The sequence below is a fragment of the Tachysurus vachellii genome, chromosome 20 (assembly GCF_030014155.1).
Source record: "Tachysurus vachellii isolate PV-2020 chromosome 20, HZAU_Pvac_v1, whole genome shotgun sequence".
Classification (NCBI taxonomy): Eukaryota; Metazoa; Chordata; class Actinopteri; order Siluriformes; family Bagridae; genus Tachysurus; species Tachysurus vachellii.
The window spans coordinates 17,975,978-17,997,309 of record NC_083479.1 but is presented as its reverse complement, the minus strand read 5'-3'; the positions used below and the strand labels follow the sequence as shown (position 1 = coordinate 17,997,309).

Genomic DNA, 21,332 nt, shown 5'->3' with positions numbered 1-21,332 from the left:
AGAAAGAGTACTTGGAGAGAGGCAACTTTGCGCATCTTATTTTTTATCCAGTTATTTTTTAGCATGAGTCTCCTCCTCTCTCTGGCTCACTGTGTCTACTGAAAAGAAAACACACCTAAGTAGGACGTTGGTAATAACACACAGGTGGAAACAATCATTTATTACCTGCTGGGTCAACACACCTCCTCTCCCTGTCCCACACCCCCTATTACAAATACTGATATCAGTACTGGAGTGTGACATGATAATAATAAGAGAAGTCCTGTGTTAGTCTTCACATCCTAATACATGGTCAGAATTTTGTTAAAATCAAAAGAAAATGGAATTTTTTGTGCAGTTAAAAAAATTTGATGTTCTCAAATCTTAAGCAAATTGACACAGTGTGTTACGGTGATCGGGATTGACACAGGGGTGCATTTAATTTCCGCAGCATACTTTAGTAATACAGTAATAATACAGTATTATGACCTTTAGGACCGAATTATACTCAACTATGTAAAGAAAGAGTAACTGTGTTTGTCCAAGATGGCTGTTCATCTATAAACATCTCTAAATCAGTGATGTCATTAATAAGATCCCTAAAGAACTGGATGTGGTTTGTCATATTTTATTGTATTTTATTATGGAATCTGTATTAAGTTACTCTGGCACTATGTCTTCCCTGTGACACAAAATTGTGTTACTGTCTCTTTAAAATACTTGATCGTCTGACAAATGCTTCATTTTAATTTTGTTCAATGTTTATGCTGCATATTTCTTGAGAGTAGGCCTCAGTCACTGGGACTGACTGGCACAGCGGCTATGTCTGTGTGACATGACGTTAAGTATTTATGGGAGTAATCTGAAGTGTTCTGGGGTGTGTGTGTGTGAGAGAGAGGGAGAGGGAGGGAGAGAGAGAGAGAGACTAACACTGAACTTCAGTACAGTGGAAACAATTGTGAACAATCTGAAGTAAAGGAAAAGGGAGTATTTCTAGTCAGTCCCCTTCTCATGAAAACAAACTTGTATCGCAAAAGGAAATATTTGCAGTCTGCTTTAGTCAGAGACTTCTCTCTCTCTCTCTCTCTCTCTCTGTCTCTCTCTCTCTCTCTCTCTCACACACTCACACACACACACACACACACACAGTAAATCTGCCAGGCTCCATTCTAACAGCCCTGATTACTGCCTTGTCTACATTGTTATTGGCTCATTTTGGAGAATCTGTGGTTTCTGAAGAATTCTACGAACCCGGGTGCTTATGTGAAGATAAGATATTGAGTTCAAAATACTCAGACTTGGTTTTCATATCTTAGACATGTTCCTCATGTGGATTGAGCCAAATCAAGATGATAGAAATGATTATATTATATTTTATATATCTCTGTGAGGCAGATAATCAGGGTTGAATTTGTTAATTAAAATTGTGTACATCAGCTTTCAGGATTATTATAATCTAAAAGAGATTGAGTTCCACTCATGATTTCAGTCCCAGTGTGAGAGGTACAGTATGGACTTCCTGTTTCTCCATCCCTTCTATGTCTGTCAGTATCAATGAAATAAGAGGTGTGGCCTCTCTTCTGCTCCAAGGTAATATAATGTTTATTTCACTCGCTTGATATTTTTTTGATTCAGAGAGCTGAATTTCCGTAACTTTACCATGATCCACCTGAACGAGGAGTTTTCCCGAGGCCGAGGTCTGGATGTGGGTGCCCGAGCATGGAAAGGAGGAAACGTTTTGCTGTTCTTCTGTGACGTCGACATCGTTTTTACTGCTGACTTTCTGAACAGCTGCCGCCTGAACACACAACCAGGTCAGAACAAGAGGATGAAAAAGAGTAGGAAAGAAAAGCAATATGTTTGTTTTTATACCGATCATGACCCTAAGAACACCATCAGCTACAGTACAGTGAAGCATGGTGGCGGTAGCATTGTGGTAAAAAGCAGGAACAAACCAGGCACCTAGTAGCTTAAACATTATGTTATTGTTTTTTTGTAAGATAATATAATCCTCACTGTAGAGGGTTTAGCTTATGTTACCCGTGATCTTTTATTTTGTTAGATAATATATCTTTCGCTGAGGCTTTAACTTACAGCCTGTGACTTTACAACCATGTTTCTAATTCATAAAGTTATCTAAACCTCTGCTATCTTGACTATTTTCTCCGTCTCTTTCTTCCACTCCTGCCTGAGCGAATGAAGGGGCTCTTGTTTATATTGATTATGACTGAGAAGAAGTGAGTATAGATTTTTTTTAAATCTATGTGTCTGTCTCTTTCAGGAAAGAAGGTGTTTTATCCCATTCTGTTCAGCCAGTACAATCCTGCAGTGATTTATGGAGGCAGCGATCACATCCCGCCTGTAGAGCAACAGCTGGTAATGAACCTCGGTTTATTCAACACGCTGCTAATTTTTACAGAGCTGAATTGTTTTGGATGTGTTCTTATAGCTGGTATAGCTCAAAGTGGAAAACATTAACAGCCGAAGAACCAAATGCTTAAAGAGAAACAGTCTTGTTCCAGTAGTGAAAGAAAGAGAAAATTGCTCCAATATAACAAGGAAGGATCTGTCTATAGGTTTATATCCTTCTGTCTGTCTTTCTGTTTTGTCTTGTCAGCTAGCTATCTGTCTGTCTGTCTGTCATTCTGTCTGTCTCTCTACCTGTCTGCCTGACTGTCCGTGCTTCTGTCCATCATATTTATATCTGTGTGTCTGTCTGTCTGTCTGTCTTCATAAGGCATTATATTATATAGTCTCGTTCTATAAAATCGCATTAGTTTATAAATATGGACTGCAGAGAAAGTATATGAAAGTGCATTAGACCATGTTGAGACACACAGGAGGTTGAGACACTGATGCTGTGATGTTTCCTGTGCAGGTGATTAAGAAAGACACTGGCTTCTGGCGGGACTTTGGTTTCGGGATGACCTGTCAGTACAGATCTGACTTCATCAACATAGGTACATATACGAGACCGAACATGACACCTACGCCTGCTGCTGAGAGTCTTTATTGGTTTTATACCTCATGACAAAAATAAATTCAATTCAATTCAAGTTTATTTGTATAGCGCTTTTTACAATGGACATTGTCTCAAAGCAGCTTTACAGAACATAAACATAGAGCAGAAGGTAAACATAAGGAGTAGTATAAAGAATTAATATAATAAAAATTTACATTTACATTTACATTTACTTCAAGATGTATATAGTTCACGGTATGTATGTATGTATGTATGTATGTATGTATGTATGTATATGTATTTATCCCCAATGAGCAAGTCTGATATTGGTAAAAGAAGAAACCTTGAGAGGAACCAGACTCAAAGGGGAAACATTAAATGTGTAATAAATGTGTTATTACAGATTATTCGATTTGTTTATCATATTATGTCCCATCCATATCCGATTTACATTTAGTAATGACCTGCCTGTTCTTTTGTAAACAAAATAAGTGAATCAGTTATATCTATTTAACGGGTTATTAATATTGCGGTGTAGTGGCATAAATAGTGAACCTTGAGTAAAATAGTGAGACTTTTATGGCTTTGCTTGAATTCCTTTATGAAAATATCATTTTTGCTTAGTGTTGTCAATAAAATGGCTCTTGGTATGAAGTAATGCAAACACACTTTTGGACTGAGTTGAATTTGGACATAGCAGATTTAGAAGGACTCTCGCGTCACTGCAGGCCCGTCCATTTCTGACCATAAAACAGCTGGTGGAGAATGAAGAACTGGTTTACGTCCACCCGAAACAGCACTATACACACACATATACACGTCCTGCTGACTGTATTCTCTGTCCTGTGTACTCAGGTGGATTTGATGTGGATATTAAAGGATGGGGTGGTGAGGATGTGCACCTCTACAGGAAGTATCTGCACAGTAACCTGCTGGTGATCCGTGCTCCTTCTCGCAGTCTTTTCCATCTGTGGCACGAGAAGCACTGTGCCGACGAGCTCCTGCCCGAGCAGTACAAGATGTGCATGCAGAGCAAAGCTATGAACGAAGCATCTCACGGACAGCTGGGAATGCTCCTCTTCCGACACGAGATCGAAGCTCACCTGCGCAGACAGAAGCAGCGCAGCGTCGCAAAGAATGCCTAAATGGACCATGGTGATTTTACAGGCACACGCAAACAATTACACACTTTTTGACTTCTTTCTGTTGACCTGGAAGTGACAGTTGAATTGTTTACATTCAAGAACAGCTGATTTCCATGAAGGTTGTGACATTGGAAGACGACAATCAACCAGTCGAGTGGTTAAAGGGTAAACAGTGCTGTTGCTAGGCAACAGGAAACATGGCTGACAAGCAGAAGCCAGGCAACGACCGAGGATAACGATATCGCGAGCTAGCACATGGTATTTTACAATGTAAAGCCACAGAAACAGTGGAAACGTGAGGAAAATTCCCTTCAGCAGTGTCTAAACAGTCATTCTAAGACAACTCGTGGATGAATCTGACTCTCTTCAACATCATTTATGCTGTAGTTTTTGTAGTATTTTATTTTGTTTTTATTACGCTAAAACACAGACATTGTCCTAATAATAACTTCATGAGAGACATTCTGTTTTTTTACACCATGCTTATAAGGTATTAATTAAAAGCATGTTCAATATTTTTATCCATTTATAATTACAACGAAACGAGCTTTAAACGTCAGTCGTCAGTGTAAGAAAAGTTACCGCTTTACCTCTGACTGTTACAGAGCGCTGACACTGGAGACTCCTTCCATAAATATGAAGTAAATCTCCAACAAAAATCAGTTTAAGTAACTTGTTGCCATAGAAATGATTACGTATTATAATAGCATATCATAATAGCATATTGCAGACAGAACCACCGTCAGAGCTGTTGTTATAGACAATTAATCAACACCTTCTGACCAATCAGAAGCGAGAATTCAACATAATATAGTAGTATAATAAAACGTAAAGATATAAGATAAGCTATTTTCAATTTAGTGACCTGGGTTTGAAAAATAATTTGTACAACACACACACCCAGATAATAGACACACTTTTTTTGTGTCTATTGTCTATAGTTTGTTGTTCAAGGGTTCTCTGAGGGTTTAAATGTTTTGTTTGTTTTTTTATAATTTAGGGTTATTAGCTTTCAACAAGGAGTTGATACCCTTTATGGTAGGAAAACACTTACCAAGTCCCTTTCAAGAGGGAAAACTGAATGTATTTTGAATAACAAAGTAGATTTAAATATATATATATATTTTATTTACTTTATCTGCTTTTGGAATTAATGAAAAACAAGTTACATGTTCAGCATGTTTACGTGGTTTTCCGACTTTTCCGGTTTTTCGTCGTTTTCTGATATTTTAGACAATCCCAGTTTCACACCACAAATAAGGATTATTGCCACATCCTAAAAAACACAGTGAAGGGAAATGTAGAATTTTGACTTTGCTATGCAGAGAACTGAATGTATAATGTCTCTAAACTGGCAGAATATTTAATGAAGTAAAAAAAAAGCACTTAGGATATTACAGGTAATAACGTTCACACTCATCACTGATTTATTATTCTACATCAAATTTATCAATCCTTAAACTCCACTGATTGATTTTTTTTTTGTATTTATTAACATGTCGTCAGTACACTTGTCCAAGTGTTAAGTCTTGCTGTCTCACCTGGTCTCACAAATTTTCATCAGGATTTAATTTTTCTTCAATTTTGCTTTAAAGTTTTCTTAGTTCCGATTTATTGTTTAGAGACAGAATAGAAATTGGTCAAAAAAAAATCTTAAGGTTTAAGATTTTTTTAATTATTTCTCTAAAGGCTGTTTATATACCAGTATCAATATGCACAAATGTATTTCTCTGTTGTCTCATGAAGGTGAGAAAAGGAGAAATAAAGATATGAAATGAACCATTTTTAAACTTTGACCCATATACAGTACATGTTTATATCAACGAGAAGATCAATAATATCTGAGACGATGTTCAGTTTTATGAACAACTCATAATTTCAGTCACAATCACAACTTCTTCTGGTTACGGTCACTTTTACATTTATTCATGTTGGTGTTTTGTTCAGTTCTAAACGGGAAAATTAAAAAATAAAAAAAAAAAAGACTTTTGAAAGACTATCTGAAGCATTTAGAACTGGACATTTATGGAAGGACTGATGTTCATTTGGTCCTGAGATTCTGTTTCATGTTTCGTATGAAAAAAAAACAAAACAAAACTGAAAGTGTATAATTAACGTCTGGAGCAGTAGATGGGACGAGACGTTCAGCGACCTATGACTTTGATTTGTTTTTTTCTTTATACTGTTCTGATAGGATTTTACTTTATATCTGTTTTCTTTTTTTTGTTGTTAAAATATCGCTTTACAAAACTGCCTTCATATTTTTGACAACAGTGGCGCTTAGTGGCAGGAAGTAGAAGTACGCATTCTGTTTTCCAGAATGACGCTCTTCATGCAGGTAGAAAGGAAGGTTATAAGTTTAAATCCCAGCACCAAGTGACTGTTCTTAAGACATTTCATGCTTATCTCCTCACCTCAGTGCTGGGATCAGACTTCAGATAAAATCATCTGCAAAATAAATAAATAAATAAATAAATGTAATGGTGTGATAGAAGTTCTAAGCCAAGGATTATGTTCTGTCTCTAGAATTTGTATTATTTTTATTATTATTGTTTCTTTTTTGATTGTTTTCTGAATGAAGTTAAATTAAATAAGCCATATTTATCATTATTAGTATTAATTGGTCATCCTCAGACCCTGATTTAGAAGTGGATAAAGTACCATGTTTTACCTTTAAAACAGGAAATAAAAGAATGGTGTGAAAGAAAAGGAAAAGAAAAGGTTTAGGATGTTTCCAAGACAATAACTGATGGCTTGATCAGGAGCAATGTAGTGTTTAGCTTCCCATATTTAACCTATAAAAAATGAGAGACTTCTATTTATTCATCTTCTACATTATTCTTGAAGTATTTGAAACATTTTTTTAAAAATCATTTGCACAGAAGAAATATGAACAGATTCCTATAATTACTTTAACAATAAATTAAAATAAATTAAATTAAAATATGAATTAAATTACTTTTATGGCATATTGCTCTGAGAAATACTCATTCAGATGAATGGATTGATTTTATAAAATGAATTACATGAATTTTCAAGCTTGTATTATTGTTTTTGGTTTTTTTTGTAAGATTTATGGACACAGGGATGAAGTTTAATTAAAATAAATAAAAACTTGTGTCGTCATGTGTTCAGTAGATCTCTGTTTCCGTCTCACACACACACACACACACACACACACTCTCTCTCTCTCTCTCTCTCTCTCTCTCTCTCTAGGTTTTAAACTCACAACCTACTGAGCATTAGCCCAACACTTAAACCACTAGGCTACCACATCACCTTTGTTATTAAAATAAAATGATACACTGAGCATAATAACAAACACAAAGTGTATCGTTAAAAATATCACTCACTAATGATCTAGAATCAGTGGGAATCAATCTTAGCATCCTCATGTTTGTTGATGTGGTGACCTTCAATATTTGCTTCTGTCCTTCTAGTTAAAAAAAAAAAACAACCCAAAAAACTCTAAAGCCTTGTATATTAATTCAGGATACTCGGTCTCCATGTGCCGAAGCAGCTTTGAAGGCTTCCTTCCTTCCATTTGACAGCCTTTCACTACATATTCTGCAGAGAGGGCTCAGCATCAGCATCTCCTGTCGGAATAAAACCGTATTTTAAGTACGACTCTTGATATTTTCTGTTAAAAGTCACTTTCTTATGTTTGGTAGTCAAAGGCTGTTTCTTGTCTCATCATTTTCCCCTTTCAAAGGTGTTTGTTTTTTTACTCATTTTAGCTAGTTTGTGGGATTCATTTTTATTATCACGTGACAAACAGGAACGGGTGGATTTTATTGAAATAGAATCCGTTTTTTTTTTTTTCAAATTAAAACATTTTTTAGAGTGTGATAGTCAGTACAACGGGAATAAAATTAATTATATTCTTTCTGTACCACACGGTATGAAATTGCCCCGTGGTCCGTGGCCCTGTGGTTGAGGACCAGTGCTCTAGTCTATAAACTATATTATATGACAAGTTTAAGTCCACATGTGACTCTCACACCTGTATGTGCTTGTTGAAAATAATTCAAGTGTGACTGTGGGGATTTGTGTTCATTTAGCTACAAGAACATTAGTGAGATCAGACACTGGTTGAGTGAGGAGGTCTGGGGTTCAGTCTGTGTTCCAGTAGGGTTGAGTAGGGTTGAAGTCAGGGTTTTAATCGGGTTTTAACACTCATGCTCAAACTGAACACGTCTTCATGGAGCTGTGTGCTTTGTGCTCAGAGGCATTGTCATGCTGGAACGGTGTTTGAGCCTCTTAGGGAAATTGTAATGTTACAACATACAGAGACCAAACTTTGGTCATATAGTTTACTCCACAAACAACAGATCACAATACAGAACGTGTGGTATATCACTTAGTCATTTTAATCTCTTACACTAGATCATTAAATGTCGTTGTGTTACAGGAATTTATGTTAAATCTATAACAAATTCAGAAACTAATCTGATCATCAAACGTATACAGTAGGTTACGCAAAAGCTCCTAGTTACACAATTCCACATGACTATATAAAGTTAATAGAAGGGAAGTGATTTATAATCACACCCTCTGGTGTCACCCAGATGAGAATGGGATCCCATTGTGGTCTGGTTCATCTCAAGGTTTCTTCTTTCTATGGTCTGAGGGAGTTTTTCCTCACCACCGTCGCCTCAGGCTTGCTTATTCGGGATGAATATAAATTACAATTTTTTATTCAGAATCTCTATATTTCTGTAAAGCTGCTTTGAGACATAAAATGTAATATTGCATGTAATGCATGTGAATGTATATGTGTGTGGTGTGTTGATGAAAGTTTGTATTATTTATTTATTTTTTGTCAGTATCACCACATCCGTGTTGTTTACTGTTTTATGTACCTGTGCACGTTTTTATGTACCATTTTCTATATTATTTTAAGTATTGTACTATTAAAAAATTTAAAAAATTAAAAAAAAAAGTCATTTTGTTGGTTTTGAGTGTTAAACTCTTCCCTCACCAACATATCGTGGGATGTGGAAGCTCAGTGGTTAAGGTGTTGGACTACTGATCAGAAAGTCATTGTTTTGAATCCCAGGTCCACTAAGGTGCCAGTGCTGGGCCCCTGAGCAAGGCCCCTAACCCTCATTTACTTAGTTGTATAAATTGAACTAAAAATGTCAGTCACTCTGGATAAGAGTGTCTGCTAAATGCCAGAAAAGTAAATATTGGCTTCATTATTCATTACATCTTATAGCCTTTCCATTGAACAAACATAAGACGGTGTGTACAGTAATTAATAAGTGCATGTGCACGGATACTTTTCGCGTGTATTTATTTGAACTGAAACTGGTGATTTATTTTCCCAAAGAGCTTTATGGTTATTATTAAAACAGGTCAAATTGAGGGAAAAAACTGCTCTGGTCCAGACCTCTGTATCTACATAGCCTGTCACAGGCTTGGTGCTGGATTATTATGTGATAAAACCTAAATCACACTTAGTTATCTCTAATGCAGGAACATTTCAGTGCATTTTGATTCTCATTTTGAACCATCAAAAAACACAAATGTGGACAAAACATTAAAAGCTGAGTATATTAGATGTGAATAATATACACAACAGGGACTCTTCAGGAAGCTGAAGAAGGCACAGCTCCCACAGGAACCGATGCTTTGTTATGGAGCGCAGGGACCTACAGTGGGTGGTAAAGTCATCACTGGGCTAGAACTATCTAAGCTAGACTCAATATAAGTTAGCAGACTGAGGAGAAATGCCAGCAGCATTAGCAGCAGAACCACTTTTACCTGGAAAATGTTTCAGGGCAATAAGGTCCAGCACCTACAGGATAAGGTACAGATTATATCCTAGCGCTGTGGCCTCCATCACACACCTTCTTCTGCCCACCACCCTCTCCACCATCGTCCCCATCCCTCATAATCCCCAGAACTGTGAACACACACGCACACACACACACACACACACACACACACACACACACACACACACACACACACACACACACACACACACACACAGGCTGCAGTGTGTGAATGCACAATTGCACAAGGACACAATTACACATTACATATCATTACTTCTTAATATTCATTATTAAATAATTTATAACGTTTTTATATTCCGTTTTTTTAAATTATTTTTCTATTCTTCTTTTTTTTTTATTTTTATCTTTATTCTGTCTAGGAGTGTAACCATGTATAATTTCATTGGACTTGAGTATAATGACAGTAAAGTGTATTCCGAGACACTTACTAGAATATCCAGTAGGTGGCGGTATTACACTGATATACTTTCCTAATGTGGCGTCTGGAATAGGTAGAGAGAGAGAAAAATATCAGAACAGTCACGATTAGTTATGTTTAAGACATCTGAGTTGTGTGGTTTGATTTTTACATTTATTCATTTATTTTTTATTGAAACATGCACAGTACGTAGTAAGAAAATCGACTATTCTCACGTTTGTGTTTACTAGGCACGTGTGTGTGCGTGTGTGTGTGTTTGTGTGTGTTTGTGTGTGTGTGTGTGTATGTATGTATGTGTGTGTGTGCGTGTGTGTGTTTGTGTGTATGTATGTACCTGTATGTGTGTGTCTGTGTTTGTGTGTGTATGTGTGTGTGTGTGTGTGTGCGTGTGTGTGTTCGTGTGTGTATGTATGTATGTGTATGTATGTATGTTTGTGTGTGTGTGTGTGTATGTGTGTGCGTGTGTGTGTTTGTGTGTGTATGTATGTACCTGTATGTGTGTGTGTTTGTGTATGTGTGTGTGTGCGCGTGTGTGTGTCTGTGTGTGTGTGTGTTTTTACACACTCCTCACCAATAGAGAGCAGCACTCTGCTATTCATCATGGTTCTGATGTTTCTTCACTAAAGTAGGTCTGCTGAAGGCTGGAGACATGCTCTTTCTGTGTTTCCCCACATTACCTCAGCTCTCTTTTCGCTTGATATGAACTTACAGACATTGAAGTGTGACTCCACTGTAAAATTCCACTTTGCATGTGTTACTTAACATCCATGCTTTGAAATTTGAATACAAAAGATAGATAAACGATTTAAAGCTTATTTCGTAGTCATCACTGATTATTTAAGATCATAACAGATGTGTTTGTATATATTCATGTAGTCTGGATGTTGTATTTAGGCAACATGAGAGTAAAACTCTGGGGTTTGGCAATATAGGGTTGATTTCTATGTTCTTTTTTTTTTTTTAGAATACTGTAGAAATTTAGCAACATATAATTAATTCCTAAGAAATTAGTTATTGAATGTAGATACCTGGCAGAAGAGGAGCATTTGGAACATATTGTGGATACTGGTAATAAAGGAGCCCAGGAGGGGGAGGGGGGGGGGTGCCCTTATCCAGAGCGACTTACATTATCTCTTTTTTTAATACAGCTGAACAATTGAGGGTTAAGGGCCTTGCTCAGGGGCCCAACGGTGGCAGCTTGGTGGACCTGGGATCAAACTCACAACCTTCTGATTGGTAGCCCAACACTTTAACCACTAGGCTACTACATGCCCCTGGTCAATGAACATTAATGGCTTCTGCAGGACAGAATTTATGTTAAAATCATAATGAATTGAGAAATTAGGCTGATTCTCATACTTATAGGTTGCTCAAAAGCTTCTGGTTACACAACTACAGTGTCACACACTTTTGAGTCTGGTTCCTCTTAAGCTTTTTCCTCATATGGTCTCAGGGAGATTTTCCTCAAAACCACTATTCAAATAAAATTGAATAGAATCGAATGAAAGCAGGTGTCTCTATAAATGGAAGTGGAATAATGTCAAAAAGAAAACAATGTTTTCTATCAGGGGGGCACGGTGGCTTAGTGGTTAGCACGTTCGCCTCAGACCTCCAGGGTTGGGGGTTCGATTCCCGCCTCCGCCTTGTGTGTGTAATTTGCATGTTCTCCCCGTGCCTCCGGTTTCCTCCGGGTACTCCGGTTTCCTCCCCCGGTCCAAAGACATGCATGGTAGGTTGATTGGCATCTCTGGAAAAATTGCCCATAGTGTGTGATTGTGTGAGTGAATGAGTGTGTTTGTGTGCCCTGCGATGGGTTGGCACTCTGTCCAGGGTGTATCCTGCCTTGATGCCTGATGACACCTGAGATAGGCACAGGCTCCCCGTGACCCGAGGTAGTTTGGATAAGCGGTAGAAAATGATTGAGTGAGTGAGTGTTTTCTATCATGACGGCTTGAACACAAACTAGCCGTGAGGAAATAAAAAGAGGAAACGCATATTGTGAAGTTTAAACTGCTATTAAACACACATGCATCACACCACAGATGTGTTTCTGACGCTCGACAGTGACGTAAACGGTTCATCTACAGACCTTAGTCTTAAGGTCACAGTGGAAGGAACTAATACTTTACCAGACTGCAGAATGTTATCAGCATCTATAGTCCAGCAGGATAACTGTTGAACTTTGCTACTTGTAAAGATGGAAAGTTGGGACTCTAGTTCTAATAGTCATGACCGTGTTGCTATTTTTGACACATTTAGATTTCATTTATAAAAATATCCGTTTGAAAAGTTTTAAACATAAATATCCATCATAGCAACCAATCATAACATGTACAGAAAAGGGGAAAAATTACCCTTTACTTCCTTAAAAAACATTCACTAAACTTGATCACGGTATTTTTGGACTATAAGTCATAAGTCACCTGTTTAACAGGAAGCTGCATCATCTGAAGTTCCTGAAGATCATGTGAAGATTACTGTGATACTGACTGATGTTTTAAATACATCATTACTTATTAATGTTCTCATGCCATTAGCATGGATTTTACTTAACTACACGTATTGTATGCTAAACAAAAACTCAATGATAATTACTGTTTTTAACCTCTTGCTCATTTAAAAACAAATTCATGCTGTCCTGAGCCATAAAACCTTTTAAGACGTTTCGAAAGTTTAACATTTAACGCAGGTTTTCTTACATTTTAATGTTGAAAGTGTGACGCAGTGGAATCGTCCTCAACTTAAAAAGATTCTTTCATTCTTCCAAAGTTTCTCAACCATCTTCTGTTATTTTTTGTCACATGACTTGTGTGAGGTCCTTTACAGCAGTGAAGTAAGGGATTTACTTTCATGCCGTCATTGGTTGGGTGTGAACTTATTTTCCCTGACCTTACATCTGTTATTTTTATGGTCAGAAACGAGCACGCCTGCGCTGATGTGTTCAGATCCACAAAACAGGACATGTGACATTTAAAATCTGGTATTTACAAAACTAACAATCACAAGTGCTAAAATATCGACGTAAAATCTCAACGTGAAATAACAAATCTACCGGGTCTTCGCATAGGTCACTAAAATACAGAGAAATCCCGTTATACAGCAACACACACTGTTGTGTGTTGTGATATACTGAGAAATGTTAATTCACATTCGATTGACATTTGTGCTTACAACATTATTTATAACATGTATGTGTACTGTATATTTATTTACAGAGTTTCGGCTCCAGCTGTTTTCCGCTTCATGAAGATTTCTGAGCTTCTGTGTGTTACAAACTCCATGTGGTGTTTGAAGAGAATAACCTCCTCATCAATACACAATGCTCAGACTGTATCTGACTGTAGAAAGAACATTATTCATAATAACACTCTCTGGTGTTTATAACAGGTTATAATCACACCCTCTAGTGTCACCCAAATGTGGATGAGGTTCACTTTTGAGTCTGGTTCCTCTCAAGGTTTCTTCCTCTTCCATCTAATGGAGTTTTTCCTCACCACAGTCACCTCAGTGACCTCAGTGACCTCAGGCTTGTTCATTGGGGATAAATACAAACGTTTGATATGTCTGTATATTAATATATTAATCTTGAACTTTTGTATAATATAAATCTTTGTATAATATTTAATTTCCATTGTTAGAAATGCTATACAAAGAAAATTGAATTGAAAATTTCTGTGTGTGTGTGTGTGTGTAACACATTTCTGAGTAAACAAGCATTCTAAAGTATGTGAAGCAATGTTATATAACATGGATATAATGCATAGTGTATATTCTCTCTTCTCTCTTCTTTTTTTTTAGATTAATCAGCTTAATCTCACACTGAAATTTTGCTATTTTGATATTTAGATAGACAGACAGACAGATAGATAGATAGATAGATAGATAGATAGATAGATAGATAGATAGATAGATAGATAGATAGATAGATAGATAGATAGATAGATAGATAAGCAGAACAGTAAGGAAATGTCAGCATTTACTTTTTTTAATAGATTTATATTTATTCTAATTCAGTATGCATTAATTATTAGCCCTCGAGTGTATAACTGAAGCTTGTTTTCTATTTTTCTTGAATACTTTTTTATTTTTTTATGAAAGTCTTAAGAAGTTATACAATACTTTCTTTTTCGGAAAAGAAGTGCAGTGTTGATGGTCTGGAGCCTCACACACACACACATTCATACACTCGCACCCAAACGCTACCCAGCACAGCCAATCCTCTTCCCTACATGTGTGTGTGTGGACGATAAGAGGAAACCTGCAGGGAGATGTGAGGTTGTAGCGCTGCCCCCTGTGTCACTGTACAACTCTACAATAAACATATTAATCATAATCATAATGAAAGAGCAGAACAAAATTTGACCTGAAGAAAAGTTGACCACACAGCAGCGACCTTCCTTTATGTACAAAACAAAAAGAGGAAAGTGTTTAGTTTTTTTTACCTTAAAAAAACCCTTCAGTCTTTATTTTTTTACAGCAGTCCATTGTGTATACACGTACACACCCCGAAAGCAGCATGTGAGCTAGCTAAAAATATCAAACCCGTTATTTGTTTATAAGGATTAACATTCTTATCAGGATCACGAACGTAATCCAGTGTTTAAAGCAGGTAAAGGATTTAAGAAAGCATATACGCAGACATGGTGATGTGTGGGGTATTAAGATCCTAATGAATGTATAAAAAAGTGAAAGTGTTTGTCTTTCAGTTGCCCGCTGTATGGATTTTAGACGTTTTCAACTTACGAGAAACATCTTTAATCCAGAAAATAGTTGATGATAGTATGAAATTCTAACTATAGCAACTGATTAGTAACTAGATAAGAGTGGAAATGTTTAATTCTTAATAAAATAATATTAAAAAAACTTTCTGAAAAGAAAAAAAACAGACAAATGATTCCTCTAATTGTTTTTCATTCATTCATTCATTCATTCATTCATTCATTTTCTACCGCTTATCCGAACTACCTCGGGTCACGGGGAGCCTGTGCCTATCTCAGGCGTCATTGGGCATCAAGGCAGGATACACCCTGGACGGAGTGCCAACCCATCGCAGGGCACACACACACACACACACACACACTCTCATTCACTCACGCTCTCACACACTACGGACAATTTTCCAGAGATGCCAATCAACCTACCATGCATGTCTTTGGACCGGGGGAGGAAACCGGAGTACCCAGAGGAAACCCCCGAGGCACGGGGAGAACATGCAAACTCCACACAGACAAGGCGGAGGCGGGAGTCGAACCCCCAACCCTGGAGGTGTGAGGCGAACGTGCTAACCACTAAGCCACCGTGCCCCCCCTAATTGTTTTTTTAGAAGGAAATATCTCATAACTTTCTGTGAGGTTTTTGGTGTAGTACCGATTTGGGGTGTAAACCACAGACTTCCTCCCACAAGATATGATACAACTCTGACTCATATGTCAATGAGACTGCAGCTGGTGATGTAATTAATCTGTTACAATATAATACTAATACATACATATAGTTATGTATATCAGTATATAATATATATATAACATTAGTTGTCTGTCTGTCTGTCTGTCTGTCTCCACTTTTCTATAATTTGTAATCATTGCATAAATTTTTGTCTTTTATAATTGATGCAACGTTGTTCAGATACACTACAAACTTTTAGTTTAGGCCAGCATATTAACAGCACACACAAACACACACACACATAGAAACATACACACACATACACACACACACACAGAAACACACAAATACACACACATAGAAACACACACACATACACATAGAAACACACACACACACACACACAGAAACACACAGAAACACAAACACACACACACACACAGAAACACATACACACACATACACATAGAAACACATACACACACATACAAACACACACAGAAACACACAAATACACACACATAGAAACACACACACACATACACATAGAAACACACACACACACACACACACACAGAAACACAAACACATACACACACATACACATAGAAACACATACACACACATACAAACACACACATACACATACACACACAAACACACAAACACACACACACAAACACAGATATAAATAATGTAAGCGTTTATAGAAGATAATGGAAAATTGAAACAATCTCTCGTGCGCCCTCTAGGTGTGAACCAAACCCGGAAGTGGTTACAGAGAGGGTTACAGGGAGTTCTATTAAAATATAGAAATAAATAAAAATAATAAAGTGGGAGTTCCCTGTTTCTAAAAATGTTGTGTTTTCTTTGCGGCTGTGGGCGTGTCGAGGGCGTGTTTTTGTTTCTCTCTTACTCACACACACACACACACACACACACACACACACACACACTCTCACATACTCTCTCTCTCTCTCTCTCTCTCTCTCTCTCTCACACACACACACACACACACACACGTGACGTCGTAACCAGGGAAAAGTCCACTCCAGCGCGCGCATGACTGACTCAGCGGCTGCTCAGGTCTCCGTCGTGTCTCGAGCTTTAATAAGATTATTATATATTTTATTACATTGAAATGCTCGGTCCGTCTCATCATACACGGCAAATCAGCACCTTCTTGCTCTCCTTCCTCTTTTAATATGTCCACTTCCGGGTGAATATTATTATTATTATCATTATAATAAATATTTATTCCTGTTATATTTCTGCTCGCCGTCTCTGTAACGCCGCTGTAACACCGGACGTCTCTAACAGGCTGCCGCTGTGACTTCACACATGTTTGCTATCATCTGACTTCTGACTGTTTTCTCAGCTGCCAGTCGGTGGTGTGAAATTGAGGAACATCGAGCTCACGCGCATTCGTTACATTCGGGACGCTTTGAAGATGTTTGACACGCGCGGGATTCCGTTCGTGCTGCTGGACGTCGTCTGTCTGGTCCTAGGTATGTGTTTATAGTGCTTTGTGTTAAGAGCTGCACGGTACATCATCATGTCTGCCATCGCGATAATATCGTCTTTAGTCTTGTTGATATTCAACACAATGCTGCAAGATGCACATCAATCCAGATGCTCCAGATTCCCAAAATCTGCATCACAATATAGAGAAAATTATATATATATGTATGTATATGTATATATCAATAATATATGATGGTCATATTGTGCAGCCCTGAACCCAGTAAAAAAAAAGCTAATTTCTTACTTCAAATGTACTCAAGCAGCCAAAACAGGTTTGTGTCCGAAGCCCAAAAGTCCTTTCTGTAAATGCGGACAAAATGTTCATAAATTAGCCTCAAGCAATTCGATTTAATTCAATTCAATTTTATTTTATTTTATCTGTATAGCTCTTTTAATGGATATCGTCTCAAAGCGGCTTTAGAGAACATAAGAAATATAGTACAGAGAATTAAATATTATACAAAAGTTCAAGATTAATATATTAATTTAATTATTACAGACATATTTAAATGCCTGAGGTGACTGTGGTGAGGAAAAACTCCATTAGATGGAAGAGGAAGAAACCTTGAGAGGAACCAGACTCAAAAATGAACCTCATCCTCATTTGGGTGACACTAGAGGGTGTGATTATAAACTGTTATAAACACCAGAGAGTGTTATTATGAATAATGTCCTTTATATAGTCAGATACAGTCTGACAATTGTGTATTGATGAGAAGGTTGTTGTCCTCAAACACCACATGGAGTTGGTATCTTCTCACTGAAGGTCAGAAATCATCTCTAGATGCCTCAGGATCCTCAAGTTTCATGCTCATGCTTAATCTATGTGACTTTGTTCTTTACCCTGCATTCACACCGTCATGCGACAAAGCAACGTGTGACTGCTTGTTAACTATGAATACTTAAATCTATGCAAGTTAGGTATGGGATGTTAAAAACATGCAGATCAAAGATGATGTACAGGCTGGAACTCTTTGTACAGTATCGTTGTATATAAATATATAAATATATACACTGACTGTTTCTACGATGTGGTCAGATTCCCGTCTCAAGTCGTCTAATCTCAACTCACAACCAGAACATTAACGATATACAGTGTTGGTCTGTGACTTTTAAATCCAGTCAGTCATACAGTGTATTTTAACTCTGGTTTAAATTTAAAGACACTTAACACTAAATGTTGTGGCTGATTGAATGTATTTGGAGTGAGAGGCTTAGAAAACTTAAAAATCTCTGTTTTCAATTTATTTTCACTAAATTGCTCTTTTCTATATTGAAAGCTGAAGGATTTATTTTCTATTGTCAGTTATAACCTGATACTTGTGTCATTTTTCATGAACACACTCATCTGCTTTTAGTCTGTTTGTGCGTGTGTGTGTGTTTGTGTGTGTGTGTTAGGGTTTGTCAAGTTGCTCCACCAGATTGTGCCCAGTTTATCATGTTGTCATTATAAAGGTCAGAATAATCTTTACAAAAAAAATCTTTACGCACACACACACCCTGTTAAACCCTCCTGCATCAACAAAGGCACTGGGTTTGCAATGTTTTCAATTCTTATGCATATGAGGAATATATTTCAGCCCACACACTTCACACACAGACTGGGTTTAAACACAGGTGTGTTAAAAGAACTAAATTAGGGTATAATTGCTTGGCTGCTTGCTCGAGAGTGCAGTATTGTGCAGTATTGTGTGTCTCATCAGTACTTCTCCATCGACTACATTTACAACATGTAATCCATTATTAATGATATAATATGATGTCACATTGGAATGAAAACATTTCCCATAAAAAGATCAGTAAATATAATAATAATAAAAAAATAATAATTTATTATTAATAATATAATAATATATAATAATATATAAAATATAAAATTATTATTATTAATAATAATAATAAAAAGTAATTTTTGAAATTTTTTTACTGATGGTTTGTTTATGAGGGTTTGAGAGACCTAGCTAATAAAAAAAAATCTTTTTTTTAGAGAAAATTAAAGGCGATTTATTTTATGTAGGACATTTTCATAGCTTCTGTTTTTTTCCCTGAGAAATTGGATGCTTAAGTAGCCACTCAGGACTGAAATGTTGTAGCCATTTAAGCAAGATTTTAATGTTTAATATATATTTATATAAATATATATATTGTTCTGGTCTAATTTAGCATAAATTTGAGTTTCCAAGACGAGGTGTTCCTTAGAAATTGACAGCCAACGTGTGATAGACAGAAGTTTGACCAAATACGGGAAACATGGAAGAATACAGTCAGTCCGATTTAAGAAAAGAAATCGTACATTTCTCGACAAAACGTGAACTGTTCGCTTATTATTCAGGTTATACACTAAACTGACTTTTGTGCAGTGCTAATGTGAACTACTACAAAACCCAAAAAAACTTTGGGTTTGATTCTCAGCTTGGGGTTTGATTTTATTCCCACAATCAGATCATGTTGGCTGTACGTAAACTAACCCTGTTAACGCTGCTCGGTTCTATTAATTAGTTCGATCACGTAAATTCATCGAAGGTTTTTTCACTGTAAGGTAAACAACGACGCTTGGTTTTTAACCACACTACAAAGCTTCTGGACTCTTTATTGGAACATTTATTATTTTACAATAATCACAAGGTTGAAAGTCGAACTAACATTTTCAGCTCAAACCCCACTTGTTTATTTCGGACATTTGGCTTTCGTTAAGACCAAAACACACGCCGACGTTATCCATTTGTTACTCAAGCAGGATTTTGATGCGTGAGTCACATTCTAGATGAACAAATAAACAATTTGTTAGAGTTGATCAAACTTCACACGGGAACAAATCTGTGTTTTTGGCAGAGAAACACACAGCTGATGTTTGTTAGTATTTCTGTTCACATTGTGTTCCTTTTTTTCTCATTAAAAAAGGAAGTAAAACACCTTCGTGTACGTTGGAGGTTTTTTTCCCCTCGCAGTCAAAAAAAAAATAAAAAATCACAATTCGTAATATTAATGATGAAGCTAAAGTTTAAAGATCAGGAAATGATTTAAAAATAAGGTTTTTTTGTCTTATGAACAACTGATACTGAAGAACGCTGAAAAACACGGCCAGGAAAATGAACTAATTGGGTCACGGCTGAATTTCTGGCCCTTTGCTAGAAAACCCAAATGCTAAAATACAGACGATGTATTGTGCTGCGATATTTTGTCAGATGACCCGTTGCTACATGTGTAACACATTAATAAGGGAAACGGATGCTTCATAATGGGTGTATAAAGTGTGTATGAAGATGACACACGGCGCTGATGGTCGTATGGGTTCTGTGATTCACCAGTAGCTTGTTAAGGCTTTTAGATCTTATTCTGCTAATTAAATAACCTTAAAAACTGATTCCTAGTTTTGTTTAATTCATGTGGTACGAAGTGCGATGCGAGTTCAGTCGGTTCTTATGATCGTGTCTGTTCTGAATGAACACATACCGATGGTATTAGGTATGTTTGTTATGTGTTCGTAATTAGTAAAGGGTGTGTGTGTGTGTGTGTGTGTGTGTGTGGGCGGGTGGGTGTGGGTGGGTGTGTTGCATGCTGGTTTGAAGTTGCAGCTCATGTTACTGCCAGGAACACAGCTGCTCATATGGATCTTGTGTCTATTTCACTCACCAGCGTGTGTGTGTGTGTGTGTGTGTGTGTGTGTGTATTTCCTTTCGAATATAAAAGATTAACATTACAAATGATTTAGTTTACTAAAATTGCACAGTCATTGTCTCATGCAGAGGAAAGCAAGAGTGTGTGTGTGTGTGTGTGTGTGTGTGTGTGTGTGGATCAATAACATTCCTGGATAGGTTCCAGTGCACCAATTAAACCCCAGAAAATTTGCTTGATTTAGTTTTAGACCCTCTGTCATTTCCTGGCTGAGGAAGAAACGGCGTCTTCATTTCTCTTCATTTCTCCTGAAGCTCCACATGACCACGCTGCTTCATCTGTCTGTTAGGTTTTACATTAAAATCAAAGCCGACCTCGATCCGTTTAGCTGCGCTTTATGTTGAGATATGTATTGGTCTCCTGTATTTTTCTTTAGTTTGCTTTAAACTAGTCTGTTTGTGGTCTGAACAACACCAGAGAGAGTTATGATGTCCTTTCTA

At 37.0% G+C, this 21,332-nt stretch overlaps 2 protein-coding genes across 3 annotated transcripts in view; both read left to right on the top strand.

Annotated features, from left to right (window-relative positions):
• csgalnact1a (chondroitin sulfate N-acetylgalactosaminyltransferase 1a) overlaps nucleotides 1–7,166 on the top strand; it is a 32,694-nt gene extending 25,528 nt beyond the window's left edge. Inside the window, exons 5-8 of the mRNA XM_060896019.1 lie at nucleotides 1,615–1,793; nucleotides 2,261–2,355; nucleotides 2,858–2,939; nucleotides 3,797–7,166. Coding sequence (XP_060752002.1) covers nucleotides 1,615–1,793; nucleotides 2,261–2,355; nucleotides 2,858–2,939; nucleotides 3,797–4,086 — 646 coding nt within the window. The 3' untranslated portion in view covers nucleotides 4,087–7,166. The remainder of the gene's footprint in view (nucleotides 1–1,614; nucleotides 1,794–2,260; nucleotides 2,356–2,857; nucleotides 2,940–3,796) is intronic.
• A 9,548-nt stretch (nucleotides 7,167–16,714) lies between these two features.
• plpp1a (phospholipid phosphatase 1a) overlaps nucleotides 16,715–21,332 on the top strand; it is a 26,286-nt gene continuing 21,668 nt past the window's right edge. Inside the window, exons 1-2 of one of the 2 annotated variants that reach the window (XM_060896483.1) lie at nucleotides 16,715–16,912; nucleotides 17,072–17,201. In XM_060896483.1, coding sequence (XP_060752466.1) covers nucleotides 17,144–17,201 — 58 coding nt within the window. In that variant the 5' untranslated portion in view covers nucleotides 16,715–16,912; nucleotides 17,072–17,143. The remainder of the gene's footprint in view (nucleotides 16,913–17,071; nucleotides 17,202–21,332) is intronic. The other variant, XM_060896482.1, reaches the window with a different exon arrangement.